Here is a 14,192-nt window from a genome sequence, read left to right on the forward strand (position 1 = left end):
CAGTTAAACAGATCCAACTAGATTTATAGATGTGAATGAGATTGGTAAAAGATGGCTTCAGCTCCTGTTCTCCAATTGTAGAAAACTCTCCAGATGCATTTCGCCCTTTTTTTAGGGCCTTTATGGTTAAAGATTTGTAAAGCCCAACGTTTTTTACCTTCATGCCATGCAGGTTTTAACCCCCGCTAGCGGCCGAAAAAGGGTTAAAACCGCTCGCAAATCGCCATTGCAGAGGCGCTTTGCAGGTGGGTTTGCAGCGCTGCCCCATAGTTTTCTATGGGAAGGGGCGCTTTAGGAGCAGTAAATAAACCGCTCCTACAGCGTTTCAAAGATACGGCTTGCAGGACTTTTTTTGACCGTCCTGCAATCGTTCTATTTTTATAGATATTTTAATAGCACCTGCAAAGCGCCCCAGTGTGAAAGGGGCCTTAGGGCAAGATGAATGGGTTACTGGAGCTCTTGTGGGATGTTCTGGGTCTGCAGTGGTTAGGACCTACCAAAAGTGGTCCAAGTAAGGAAAATTGTCAAATCGATGACAGGGTTATGGGTGGCCAAAGCTCACTGATGCACATGAGGAGTGAAGGCTAACCCATGTAGTCCGATTCAATAGCAGAGCTACTAAAGTTCAAATTGCTGAAAAAAATGAATGCTGGTTCGAAATAGAAAGGTGTCAGAACACACAGTGTATCACAATTTTCAGTGTATGAGGCCGTGTAGCCGCAGACCAGGTTGCCCATGCTGACCCGTGTCCACAGCCAAAAGTACTTACAATGGGCACATGAGCATCAGAAATGGACCACAGGGCAATGGAAGAAGGGGGCCTGGTCTGATGAATTCAAGAATGGTTTGAGGAACACAACAAGTTTGAGGTGTTAAATTCTCCAGATCTCAGTCCAATCAAGCATCTATGAGATATGCTGGAAAAACAAGTCTGATCCATGGAAGTCCCACCTCATAGCTTACAGGACTTAAAGGATATCTAAAGGTTCTTATAAAACAAAAAAAAAATACTTACCTCCTCTGTGCAGTTGGTTTTGATCCTCCTCTCCTGGCTTCTCCTCTTCTTGAGTGCCTCATTGGAGAGCCACTCTCCCTGGGGGGCACTCGTGCGGGCATGCTCCCAAGTCCTGCTGCTGCGTCCATTGACACAGAGAACAGGACTCCCCTTCCAGGTCCAATTTCATTGGATTTGATTAACAGCAGCGGGAGCCAATGGCTGCGCTGCTATCAATCTATCCAATCAGGACCCGAGACACCGGCTGGAGCTGGTGTGCTCATTCCCATCGATGGAAAGACCGGCTTCAGGTATGTAAAAGGGGGGCTCTGGGGAGCAGCTGCAACATGGGAGGTTTTTCACCTTAATGCATTAAGGTAAGAAACCTCAATAGTTCACAACCCCTTTAAAGGATCTGCTACTGTTGGCTTGGTGCCAGATACCACAGCATACCCTCAGAGCTTTAGTGGAGGCCATGCCTTGATGGATCCTGGTGGGTGTTATCTACCATAAATGAATGAGATGTTCCATATGCATGGGGATGAAACTGATGCACATTTTTCTTATGCAGTGTGGGGGCATGGACCATAGCAGCAAGATTCGAAGACTCTCCTCTTCAGAACTATACCACAAATTTCGAAGTGAAGGAATATGGTAAGAGGTTTTTACCTTTAGAAAAAAAAATGTAGGGTCACCAATAACAGACTGTCCACAGAAGAATACTTCAGTCCATGTGGAGCAAACCACCCCAAAGTCAATCAGATTTGTTGCAGTTGGCTACATTTTAGTTATAGATCTTTGTGCTGTGCTCTACTTTAATAAAATTAATACAAAACAATCATGAATTTATTAACAAATGTTTGCATTCAAATTCACACAATGTTCACGCAGGATCCAAACTTTTTTCATTTGAATAAAAATATAAAAATTTGTGAATTTTGAGTTGAAAGTTGTGCGAATTTTGTGTGAAATAATATACAAATAAAATAGACTTCAAGGTGTCCAAAAGTGAATATTATTTTTGATGATGATTTTTATTAGATTTTAGTTTTTTTTAAGTCCAAATAAACTTCCAGTAGTTAAAATTAAATTATTAAATAGATTATTATTATACAGGATTCTTATAGTGGCAAAAGTTTGCACAGCACTTTAGAACACGGGGGTACATTACAATACAATTCAATACAGGAGGAATCCGAAGGCCCTACTCATTAGTAGGGCTGTCTTAATGCATGGACACCCCTAGGCACTGCCTAGGTACCCCAGGTGCATGGGGGTCCAATGATAATTTTGCATTACATCATACTTGCCAACTGTCCCGAATTTTACCGGGACAGTCACCCTTTTTACTAAGCTGTCCAGTGATGGCCGTGTCATCCCAGTATCCCAGAACCTGTAATGTGCCCTCCTGATCCCAGTATTGTGCCTTCCTGACTCCCCCTGTACTGTATCCTTTGTGTGGATTAGTCTTTGATTTATGGCATGTTTTCTTATTGTTTATAATCAAATTTTATTGTAAGTAATAATACATACAGTATATGTTTAATTCTATCACCTATCTTGAAAGTAGGTGCACAAGGCTGGTAGTGGCATCAGTGCATTACTTCGCCCAGGGGCCCATGATGCTATTAACAGGGCTTTGCTCTATAGAGCTTACAATCTAAGAGGGAGGGTCAGGAGATACAGAGGATAATAGCTGTGGGGATGGGCTGATGGAGAAAAAAAAAAGGACAGTTGTTAGGTGGGGCAGAGTAGGCCTCTCTGAAGAGATTTGTTTTAGGGATTGTCTAAAAATTGACAGCCCCCCTACACACGGTCAGAGATTCCGGCAACCAAATCCGTCTGATTAATTCCGACTGATTAATTCCGGAAGAGGTCCGGAAGTGATGTTGCATACACACGGTTGGACTCAGTTGTCGGAAAATCCGATTGTACATAACGTGATGACGTTATTTCTTTACGACGGTACTACGTTCAGGCTAGTAGCCAATGGCTTTGGTCTAGGAATTTGATCTGGGCATGCGTGGCACTTTGTCCGTTGGAGTAGGCTACACATGACCGGAGCATTTTGTCGGAAAATTTTACCGGCAAGTTGGAAAAGTTGGTCCGTCGGATATTCCGACGGAAACAGTCCGATGCAGACCACACACAGTCGGAATATCCGACAAAACGGTCCGATAGGAAACATTCCGTCGGAATCTCCGACCGTGTGTACAAGGGCACAGAGTAGGAGATAATCAGACAGATTGGGGAAGGGAGTTCCATTGGATTCCAGGTAAATCACAAGAAAAGGATGCACAACGTCTTCCTTTCTAAAGCATCCACATCCTGAGTAGAGACGCCTGTCCCCTGCCAGTAGGATGCATGGAAGGATCTTTGTTGTCTGTGTGGAAGCAGTGGTCTTTCAGCAGAGGTCCAACACAGCCCCTCCCGAGTCAGACTTATAGTTTAGAAAAGATCATGCTTTCTGCTAAAAGCAGAGCCATAGCCATACCTCCTAACTTTTTGAGATGGGAATGAGGAACACCTATTAGGAAAATTATGTAGGCATAGGACACACCCCTTAAAGAAGAATTATACAAAAAATTATTAGTTAAACCCACAAGTGCTTTTTTCACTGCAATTTAGAAATCAGATGAAAGGTTTAGCGCAGGGAAACATTTTTGATAGATAAAAAGTGCATTTTATATACATCTACATAGATCAGACCAAAATGAGGGACAGGTTTGGAGGACAGAGGGACATTGCTCCAAATCAGGGACAGTCGCTTGAAATCAAGGACTGTCCCTTGAAATCAAGGACAGTCGGGAGCGATTCCATAGGCCTAGGTCTGACTCAGTAGAGGCCACTGCAGAGAGGCCACTGCTTCCGAGCAGAAAGAAAGAGTCCCACTCTGCAACATGCTGCCAGAGGATAGGCATTTCTACTCAGAATGTGACTACTTTCTGAGGGAACTAAAATGTAAGATTTTAAACACCTTTAGTTTTGATGCACCTGGAATGTAACTGGCTTAACCACTTGCCTACTGGGCACTTATACCCCCTTCTTGCCCAGGCCAATTTTTATCTTTCAGCGCTGTCACACTTTGAATGACAATTGTGAGGTCATGCAACACTATACTCATAAGACATATTATCATTTTATTCACACAACTAGAGCTTTCTTTTGGTGATATTTGATCACTACTGGGATTTTTATTTTTATTTTTTGCTAAATAAATGAATAAAGGCCGCAAATTTTGAAAAAAAAAGTTTTGCAAACAGATCATTTTCATTTTTCTCCTTTACTGACGTGCACTGTTGGGCATGGATAAGCTGCACTGATGGGCACTGATGAGGTGGCACTGATAGGCAATGATGAGGCGGCCCTGATGGGCATTGATGGGCACTGATAGGCTGCACTGATGGGCACTGATGAGATAGCACTGGTGGGCACTGATAGGTGGCACTGATAGGTGGCACTGATAGGCAGCACTGATGGGCACTGGTAGGTGGCACTGATGGGCACGGATGAGGCTGCATTGAAAGGTGGCACTGGTGGGCACTGAGAGGCGGCACTGATGGGCACTGATAGATGGCACTGGTAGGCACTGTTAGGCAGCACTGATAGGCGACACTGATGAGGAGGCAATGATGTGCACTGAATGGTAGCACTAATGAACTGATAAGCAGCAGTTCATTTTTCTCCTTTACTGACATGCGCTGATAAGGCTGCACTGTTGGGCATTGATAAGCTGCACTCATGGGCACTGATAGGCACTGATGAGGCGACCCTGATGGGCATTGATGGGCACTGATAGGCTGCACTGATGGGCACTGATGACATAGCACTGGTGGGCACTGATAGGTGGCCCTGATGGGCACTGATAGGCAGCACTGATAGGGAGCACTGATGGGCACTGGTAGGTGGCACTGATGGGCACTGATGAGGCTGCATTGAAAGGTGGCACTGACAGGTGGCACTGATAGGCACTGATAGACTGTACTAGTGAGCACTGGTAGGCAGCACTGATAAGTGACACTGATGAGAAGTCAATGATGTGCACTGATTAGCAGCACCAGTGGGCCCACATTGGCAGCACTGGTGGGCACTGTTGGGCACTGTTGGGACTGCACTGATAATCAGGACGCTGGTAATCTACGCTCTGATTATCAGTGTGCATGTCCATTTTACACAAGCCAGTTATTGTCTCTCTTATCCATCCTCATGCTGTCAGTGTGTGGAAAGGATTGCCGATATCCGGCTTCTGTTTAGATATATGATCAGCTGTGATTGGACACAGCTGATCATGTGGTAAAGAGCCGCTGATTGGCTCGTTACCTCAATCTGTTCTCCAGACACTGCGATCACAGGGCGCATGGCGGGGGCGTGGTCATGGCACATCATCATATGACAGCGTCCCAGAACTAGCCGGTGATGCTGTAGCTGTCATTCGGCTATAGCGCGGTCAGTAAGTGTTTAAACTGAAAGTTCTGTTGGGCTATAAGTATTTTGTTCTGCACTGTCAAGGTAAAAATAAATGTGGAACTTCCTAATACCCTTTTTCTCTGTTTTTAGTATTGCCGACATTTGAGATCCAACTGATTCCAGACCAAAAATTCTTTTACTTTGATGATCAAGAATTTGTCGTGGATTTAAAAGTAAAGTGAGTTCAGTGTAAATATGTGATGTAAAAATGGTTTTATCAAAATATGCAGATTTTTGGGGTATGGGTGATATCTATTGTAGTGATCGGTAATATCTGTACAGGAAATGTGCTTTGTTCATTGACAAATGTTTCATTGGTTGGTTTATTTACCGCGTTCTTCTATTTCTTTTCTCAGGTACCTCTATGGCAAAGAGGTGCAGGGTTCAGCCTTTGTATTGTTTGGAGTAGCGAAGGACGGGGTAAAGACAAGCTTTCCGAACACCCTTAGGAGGATTCAGGTTAGAAGCGTATATTTCAGTTCAACTTTTATTTTCAAAACATTTTTAAAAGTTAGGCCCTTCTCCTTAATCCATTGGAGCCGGTGCCTCCTGGCCCTTTAACAGTTTTAGGATGCCGAGAGATGGGGTGGTTTTTATGATAATGCGACTGCTGTGATTGGCTGTCACAGCGGTCACATGATCAGAAAGCTCCCGATCACAAGCAGCGATCAGGAGCTTTGCGTTCTTCTGGTAGCTTCTGGTAACTGTGCCAGGGGCACGCAGTGCCCGGCACCAATCTGCAGCCGCACCAAGGCCCACCCACCGAGAGACTGCTTATTTGCATGTGGTCGGTGTCAAGAGGTTAAAGTGGTATTAAACCCAACACCAAAAATGTATTATATTGCAGCTTACCAGTCATTGGATGTGGTGGCTGCATTAATTTTATTTTTTTAGTGTCTTTTTCTTTCTTATTTTCACCTGGCGATCCAGCCAGTAAGTTTTTTTTCATCCAAAAATTGAACTTCTGTTTTTCCGGTTCCCCCCCCCCCCCCCATTCTGTGTCACATTTGGCACCTTTCAGGGGGGAGGGGGGAGCAGATACCTGTCTAATACAGGTATTTTGCTCCCACTTCCAGGCATAGATACCCAAGCCACCCGCTGGTATCTATGCCACTTACAGCACCTTCTCCATCCCCCCACTATCTTATGGGAGACACACAGGTCCCAGAACACAGCAGGGACCAGTGGGATAGCACAGCGCGAGGTTGCGCATGCGCAGTAGGGAACCAGGAAGTGAAGCCGCAAGGCTTCACTTCCTGATTCCCTTACCAAAGATGGTGGCGGCAGCACCTGACAGCCAAGGCAAAGATCGGCCTCTGGTGCCGACATTGCAGGCGCCCTGGACAGGTGTCCATATTTTAACAGTAGTATTTGCAGTATTTGTAGCTCCTGACTTAAAAAAATAAAAAATTTAATCGGCGGACCTCCGCTTTAATTTACAGCATTTTTTCACACCTTTCACACACAGTATGGTATATTTACACTCACAATGCATCATAGTCTTTTTAAACTCTTAAAGGCCGCCTACAGCAAAAATACTGTGGCAGGGCGGCTCTATTGCACGAAACAACACATATCTCTACATCATTTTGTGAGATAGACAAGGCACACGCGCGTTGATTGGTCAGAGGGGGAGACAAACAGCATGCCTCTGTCAGGACCCGCTGATCCTTCCCCAGAGAGGCAGAACGACAATCTGCAAACAAGGAAGATTGCCGTTCTGACAGAGGAGAATACGAATCTCTGTGTTCCTCCAGTCAGTCCATCCCCCACACAGTTAGCAAGCACCTCCTAGGGACACATTTAACCCTTTGATCGCCCCTGGTGTTAACCCCTTCCCTGCCAGTGGCATTAGTACAGCAACAGTGCATATTTTTAGCACTGATCACTGTAACACTGTCATTGGTTCCCAAAAAAGTGTCACAAGTGTCAGTTAGGTGTCTGATTTTTACACTGCAGTGTTGCAATCCCGCTAAAAACCGTTAATCGTCAGCATTACTAGGAAAAAAAATACAATAAATAAAAATACCTTAAAAATATCCCAGTCTTTTTTTGTTTATAGCGCACAAAATAAAAACCACAGAGGTGATCAAATACCACCAAAAGAAGGCTTTATTTGTGGGGAAAAAAGGAAATTAGTTTTATTTGGGTACAGCGTGGTATGACCGCACAATTGTCAGTTAAAGTAATGCAGTGCCGTATCGTAAAAAATGGCCTGGTCATTAAGGGGATGAAACCTTTTGGGGTGAAGTAGTTAACAATACATTCTTTTTTTTTTTTCTCATGTTTTCTCACTTAGATCGAAAATGGAGATGGCTCGGTTACCTTAGAGAGAAAAGATTTTGTGCAGAATTTTAAGAAAGAAGATGACATGCTCCAGTTCTCCCTTTACATGTCTGTCACAGTAGTTACTGACTCAGGTGAGTAATGGAAGGGACCTTCACAGGGAATTCATTACATGTTAATGATGATATTTCAGTACTATGTAGGTACCGATACACTGGGAAATGGAAAGGAGACAATTCCTCTAGCAGTCTCCTTAAAAAAGAGAATTGGAGTATCTCAGCACCTTGGGCACAATACACGTGGAGTAAAATTAAGGGTTTTTTTTTTATACAAAAAGATAAAAACAGAATATCCAGATATAGAGAAGAGGGCATCGATTCCAATTTTTAAAAGGTGTGTTGAAATACAGTCTGTCTATACATTTGTTTCACTAATACTTAGTGTACTCCAAAATGGAGACACAAGGTTTAGCGGGTCATCAATAGACAAGTACTCTTCCAAGTGTTACAAGGAATTCTACAGCTTCTTCAGGAGGAGCAGACTGGATAGAATCTGAAATAAATAACAAAATACACTTAATATCCAAAAAACAAAACAAAACAAAAAATATGTATGTAGAATTGGTAGATGGGGAAAGGAAGACAGTGGCGTTTACCAGCATAAACCAACACACTAGACAAAGTCAAGACTGTGGCACTGCCAATGCTCCATTACGGCAGACTTGGGGGACAAATGTGGGTGGATGTTGTGTAGAAACTATAAAATATATATACTGTATATAGATCATAATATATATATATATATATATATATATATATATATATATATATATATATATATATATATATATGGAAAGGGAAGTGAAGGAAAGGAAGGGGAGTGGTTAAATACAAATCCCCATAAATGCTGATGAATGGCTGACCTGAATAAAAAAAGCAAATCATATGTAGCCAAGGGGTAAGAAGGATTCAGGGGTACAAGGGAGATTGCACTACCCCCACATACAAACCAGGGGGAAGAAAGATGGGCAAGAGTAACTCATGGTAGGAACTGCTGTGCATCGCCCTGGAGATCTAAAATGATAGGTCCCAAATAGGCTAAGATAAGATAAATGACAAAAATATTTTGTAATGGCCGGTGGGCCCATAATAAGTGATAAAAGGATTATTCATGAGCAGCAGCTTACCTGAGTCTCCAGTAAGATACACTGGGGTTGATTTACTAAAACTGGAGAGTGCAAAATCTGGTGCAGGTGTGCATGGTAGCCAATCAGCATCTAACTTCAGGTTGTTCAATTTAGCTTTGACAAAAAAAAAAACTGGAAGTGGGGTTTGTTCGCCCTCTACTGGAAAAAACAGCTTCCTGTTTTTTGGTGGCTACAGACCAGCAGTACCCAGATGCAGAGAAGGCAATGTTACTATAAACAGGTCTGATTTGTGGAAACCCAACATAGGCTTTTGGCAACAATTTTTTTTGATTTAAAAAAATTCCATTAGGGGAGCTATGTAAGCTGCTAATGCATCAGACGGGTACACTGTGATTAAGATCCCCAAATATTTAAAAGAGGTAACTACCTTTAGTGGAGAATGAGACCAGACATCAGTCCACGATGCAGGATATAAAGGCATTAAAGCAGATTTCTCCCAATTAATCTTGAGCCCTGAATACTGTACATTCCAAAGGTCTCAAGCATCTACATAGCCACTGTTAAGGTGGTATAAGAGTTCTGCATATACAAAATAATATCATCAGCATAAAGGTAAATACGTTCTGTCCTACCTCCCAGAGTGATGCCCTTAAATTAACACCACAAAACTAGGGAAATCCCTTTAACTCCAAACTATAATAATGGATACAATATGGTAAAAAGAGCTTGAGGTATCCCTCAAAAAATTAGCAAGCGCCCTGACATTATCAAAACATACATAAAAATGAGAGAGAGAAAAAAAACATATTTTTGTTTATCTGTATTCCCATGAATAAACCAATAAACCCCAACTGTAACCCACAAATAAATAAAAAATAGTTGTATTTGTTCTTTGCAACCCATCTGAAGAGACTTCCTTCACTTCCTGTTTGGGCACCATAACAAAGAGAGAAGGGAAAACATTTCCTCATTACACCCAAAACAAAAGGATTATTTTCTAAGTAAGAAAAAGCGTTGTAGCTGTTTCAAATATTTTACATTTATCTATTCCATTTTAGAGATGTGCCATTTAAACACCTGTTCCTTCTCTCTTCCAGGCAGTGAAATGGTGGAAGCCGAGTTAGAAAATATTCATATTGTGAAATCTCCCTATAAAATCCTCTTCACTAAAACTTCTAAGTATTTCAAGCCTGGAATGCCCTTTGACCTTACGGTAAGGATGTTGTGCATCTTATCTAAAATATGTTGATAGCATTTAGAAAGTGAAATGTCTGGAATTTAACCTTACATCTTCTTGAAGGCATCTACTGAGTTGGCCTGATCCAAACACAGCTTCACTGTAGAAAAGAAATGATGGATTAGTGTTATGATTCAAACAGATCATCAAACATAAAGCAATGCTGTACACCTACCCGATATCACTTAACACTTGGGAACCACATAGTGCTTATTCAATTTTTAAGGAATAAAAGCAGAACATATGTAAAATTTAATTCACTGATTCTGTTGTGGAAAAACCCACTATCCTCTTTTAATAAGCACACATTCAGTCTAATGGTATAATGCATCTTTAAATAACCCACAGTTCCCCAGTAAACAGACATAATCACCATCTTAGCTCCATCGCTCCTTCATCTGCCCTGATCTCTTCCTGGGAGCCAACTTTTATTCATATAAACAATAGAGTCTCATGGTTTCACAATCGACCAATTAAGCACAGGCATTCCCTCAAACAGGATGGGTTATACAACAACCAATGAACAATGACTAGGGGAGTCCTATGGGCATGTCTGGACGGGGGCAGCATGTACGATCTCCAGCCCTCTGTCTCTGTAAGCTATCTTCAGTATAATCACAGGAAGTCTAAGATCATGAACACTTTTCCCGACCACAACAATTCAAAGACTCCCATTTTCATTCAAATATTTTTATTGATAACAAGCGAAAAACCAGTCACTGTTACAAAAACGTTTTCACAGGGAAACAGTTTCTAGCAGAGCATTTGCACAGAAAAAAGTGAGGACTATATGCAGAGGTGCAGAATATACATCTCGTTAAAGCACAAGGTAAAGCATAAACATATAATCAACAATAGTACTGTTAACGTGGGGGCGTAGGCCTAATAATTATAGTAAAATAATCAATAGGGGAGATACTCTGCCCGGACAAACTGGGCAACAGTAATGGATGCGTAATGTGCAGTATAGGCTTCATTACCAAAGGGACTTATTGAATGAAAAGGAAAGTGGGAGAAAAAAAGAAAAGAAAGGGGAAAAAGAAAAGGGGAACCAAAAATAGAGATAAACGGTAAGAGTAGATAAGGAAAAACAGAGTAGAGTAAGGGAGGAAAGGGTACTGGCCAGGTGGCTCATGTGTTTCATGAAGAAGTAGGGTCCACCTTCAACCTCCGTGGGTAAGGCTCAAGGCTCCAAGAGATGTCTATCAAAGCCAGGAGGGAGATAATGGTCCGACCATGGGCGCCAAATTTTAAGATGTTGAGGAATTCTATCCAATATTGTGGCTTCAATTTTACTATGTATCATGGCCTGGGTAACTCTATTTTTAACTTCCGCAATGTTCAGGAGTGGGGTCTTCCAAGCTTTCGCTATTGTCTGCTTTGCAGCCGTGGTGAGTTGAAGGGAGAAGGCACAATTGTGCCTTAGTGTAGTCTTGTGGGGGGAGGTTAAGTAAGGCAAGGGAGGGGTCAGGGTCAAGGGGTACACTAAACAGGGTTGAGGCCATTCGGAATATTGTCGCCCAGCAAAGACTCCCATTTTTACCTTATGTTCGTGAATCCTTATTCTGCTTTGTTCAGAGAACACACTACCGTTTCTGCTGATGGGAGATTATCTGCAGGTGTAAGCCATGGCACCCCAAAAATGTTGATCAGGCATACAGGGGTGAAATGAGCGCACATCCACTAAACTGATGATGTCTTTGCATAGCGAACACATCCTTTCCAGATGATCGTTCTGTGCATCGCACAGGGGCCCTTCGCCGGCGGACATTTCCCCACTCTGCAAACACTTCTCTCCAACCTCAGAAAGTTTTCCACTACCAAACGGATCTCAACCAGCGTCAGTCTGCCCCAGTCAGCTCTTTAGAGTGGGCTGTGGGAGTACTAACACTGGGAGACACTATGACAATACGTATTGAATACATCTTCATAAAATTTACACACCGGTTCCTCCTCTTGTCATATGCTCCCATGTGTCTCTCAATGAATCTTGATCTTCTTCTTACACCTGGAAATGAATCTGTCCTTACAGTCCATATGAGTCCATAAAAAGGAAAACACAGCTTGACATGTAGACTCTGTTCTTCAGGAAGGATGACTTAGAGGAGGACATGAAGGCGGGTCGGTCTGGGATCCTCTATGTCTTGTACTTGGGTTGGGCTTCAGGGCAACATCATCTGCTCGGGCTCTGTTCACTTGTCTAATCAGGCAACAGTAGTACCTCATCACGGCATATAGAAAGAATAGAAACAAAAACAACATGAGTCTATATATACCCCTACTTTCCTTTCTTTTCCTTTTCATCTTCTTTCTTTTCCCTTCCTTTCTTTTTCGCGTCCCCTTTTCTTTTCCTTTTTCATTTCTTTTTCTTTTCCCTTTCACTTCTTTCTTTTCCCTTTCACTTTCCTTTTTCCTTTTCCCTTTCCTTTCTTGTTGGTATGTCAGTTGCCACCCCAAAATCTTGGAGTGAAAGTCTTGCTAAAAATTTCATAAAAGGTATAAGTGCCAATTTTATAGATTTTAAGAAAACTGAGCAAAAAAGGGAGTGCCTTTCATAAAATGTTGCACCATAGAATCTAAGGCTGGCTGTGCTTTCTTTCCTATTCCTCAGGTGTTTGTCACAAACCCCGATGGTTCTCCAGCTAACCGGATCAGGGTGGTGGCACAACCGGGAAACATTGAAGGTTTGACTGGACCTGAGGGAACATCTCGACTGACGTTGAACACTGCCGCTAATATCAATCGCCTGCCAATAACTGTGAGTGACCCTCTGTACCCTCCTGGTCTCAAGAGGAGGTCTCCTATTGTCTGCTGAAATCTCTGTTCATCTATATTGTATGTCATTGTTATCCCCGTCTTTTAAATTTGAAGATAGTTGATAACATTCATCTAGTGGACATAACTGCTATCATATTTTATGGGGTTTAATGCTGAAATGTGGCCGGGTAAAAGCCCAAAGTCTGAAACATCTAGCTTTTTCTGTGTTGTTCATTCTATGTCCCTTTTTTTTTTCCTCTGGCCTTTTATCATGGATCTTTCTGAGACAACTGTCATATGTGATGACAGTCATTTTAATCGGGCTGTACATAAGGTGCACAAATGTTGGAGCATTGATTTGTAAAGAGACAATAAAAGAATCTCTAGTGCTCGTTTGTGAAAAGCCAACAGTATGTCCCCAGTATTAAACCATGCCTGTAATATGTCTGCAGTCTCTTACTTTTCTTGTAGCATGTACAGTCTCTGATCATCTCCTGTAGAATGCTTGCAATGCTTGACCACCTCACCTCTACAGTCTTTGCTGACCAACTCTTGAAACATGTCTTCAGTCTCTGACAATCACTTGTAGCATGTCTGGAGTCCCTGACCATCTCCTGTAGTATGTCTAGAGTATCAGAACATCTCCTGTAGCATATCTGCAGTCTCTGACCATCTACTGTAGCATTTCTGCAGTCTTTGACAATTCCATGTAGCATTACATACACTGAGTACTTTATGTGACCCTTTGTTGATGTCCAGGGCCACACTGAGGCCTTCAATGTCAGATAAGTCTACCACAACTGCTCGATTATATCTGGAAATGGGGGCTGTTTCAATGTGGGAGGAATAAATTCTGCATTATTTTATCCGTTTTCAAAATGAAACTTTATACTATATCATATTCTCTGCTATAGGTGAAAACATCTCAGGGTTTGCAGGCAGACAGAGAAGCCTCTGCAACGATGACAGCGGTTGCCTTCAGCTCAAACGGCAATTACCTACATATTGGTATCACCACTTCTGAGGTCAAACCTGGAGATAACCTTAATGTGAACTTCAACATCCGCAACACCAATGCTGCAGTTCAAAACCAAATCACACACTTCACCTACGTGGTAATTCTACTGTTTTACATCTTCTCCATGGGATGTTAGCCTCTAAAATAAGATATAAGGTCACCCCAGCAATTTGATAATGTAAAGCAAATTATGATAAGATTGTTGAATCCTTTGTTGGTTCATTTGGGAGGCCCCCACTCCAGGACAAACCTTCCATCCATGTGTGATCAAGATCCAGTTGGTATC

At 42.3% G+C, this 14,192-nt stretch overlaps 1 protein-coding gene across 1 annotated transcript in view; it reads left to right on the forward strand.

Moving 5' to 3' along the window:
* The window catches only part of LOC143961245 (venom factor-like), a 122,013-nt gene that overhangs the window by 17,423 nt on the left and 90,398 nt on the right, over window positions 1–14,192 (forward strand). The window contains exons 6-12 of the mRNA XM_077470480.1: window positions 1,566–1,648; window positions 5,552–5,639; window positions 5,818–5,920; window positions 7,761–7,881; window positions 9,992–10,107; window positions 12,743–12,889; window positions 13,803–14,003. Of these exons, the coding sequence (XP_077326606.1) occupies window positions 1,566–1,648; window positions 5,552–5,639; window positions 5,818–5,920; window positions 7,761–7,881; window positions 9,992–10,107; window positions 12,743–12,889; window positions 13,803–14,003 (859 nt within the window). The remainder of the gene's footprint in view (window positions 1–1,565; window positions 1,649–5,551; window positions 5,640–5,817; window positions 5,921–7,760; window positions 7,882–9,991; window positions 10,108–12,742; window positions 12,890–13,802; window positions 14,004–14,192) is intronic.

Source organism: Lithobates pipiens, unplaced genomic scaffold (genome assembly GCF_037356315.1).
Source record: "Lithobates pipiens isolate NorthernLeopardFrog02 unplaced genomic scaffold, aLitPip1_a1.2 Scaffold_8, whole genome shotgun sequence".
Taxonomy (NCBI): domain Eukaryota; kingdom Metazoa; phylum Chordata; class Amphibia; order Anura; family Ranidae; genus Lithobates; species Lithobates pipiens.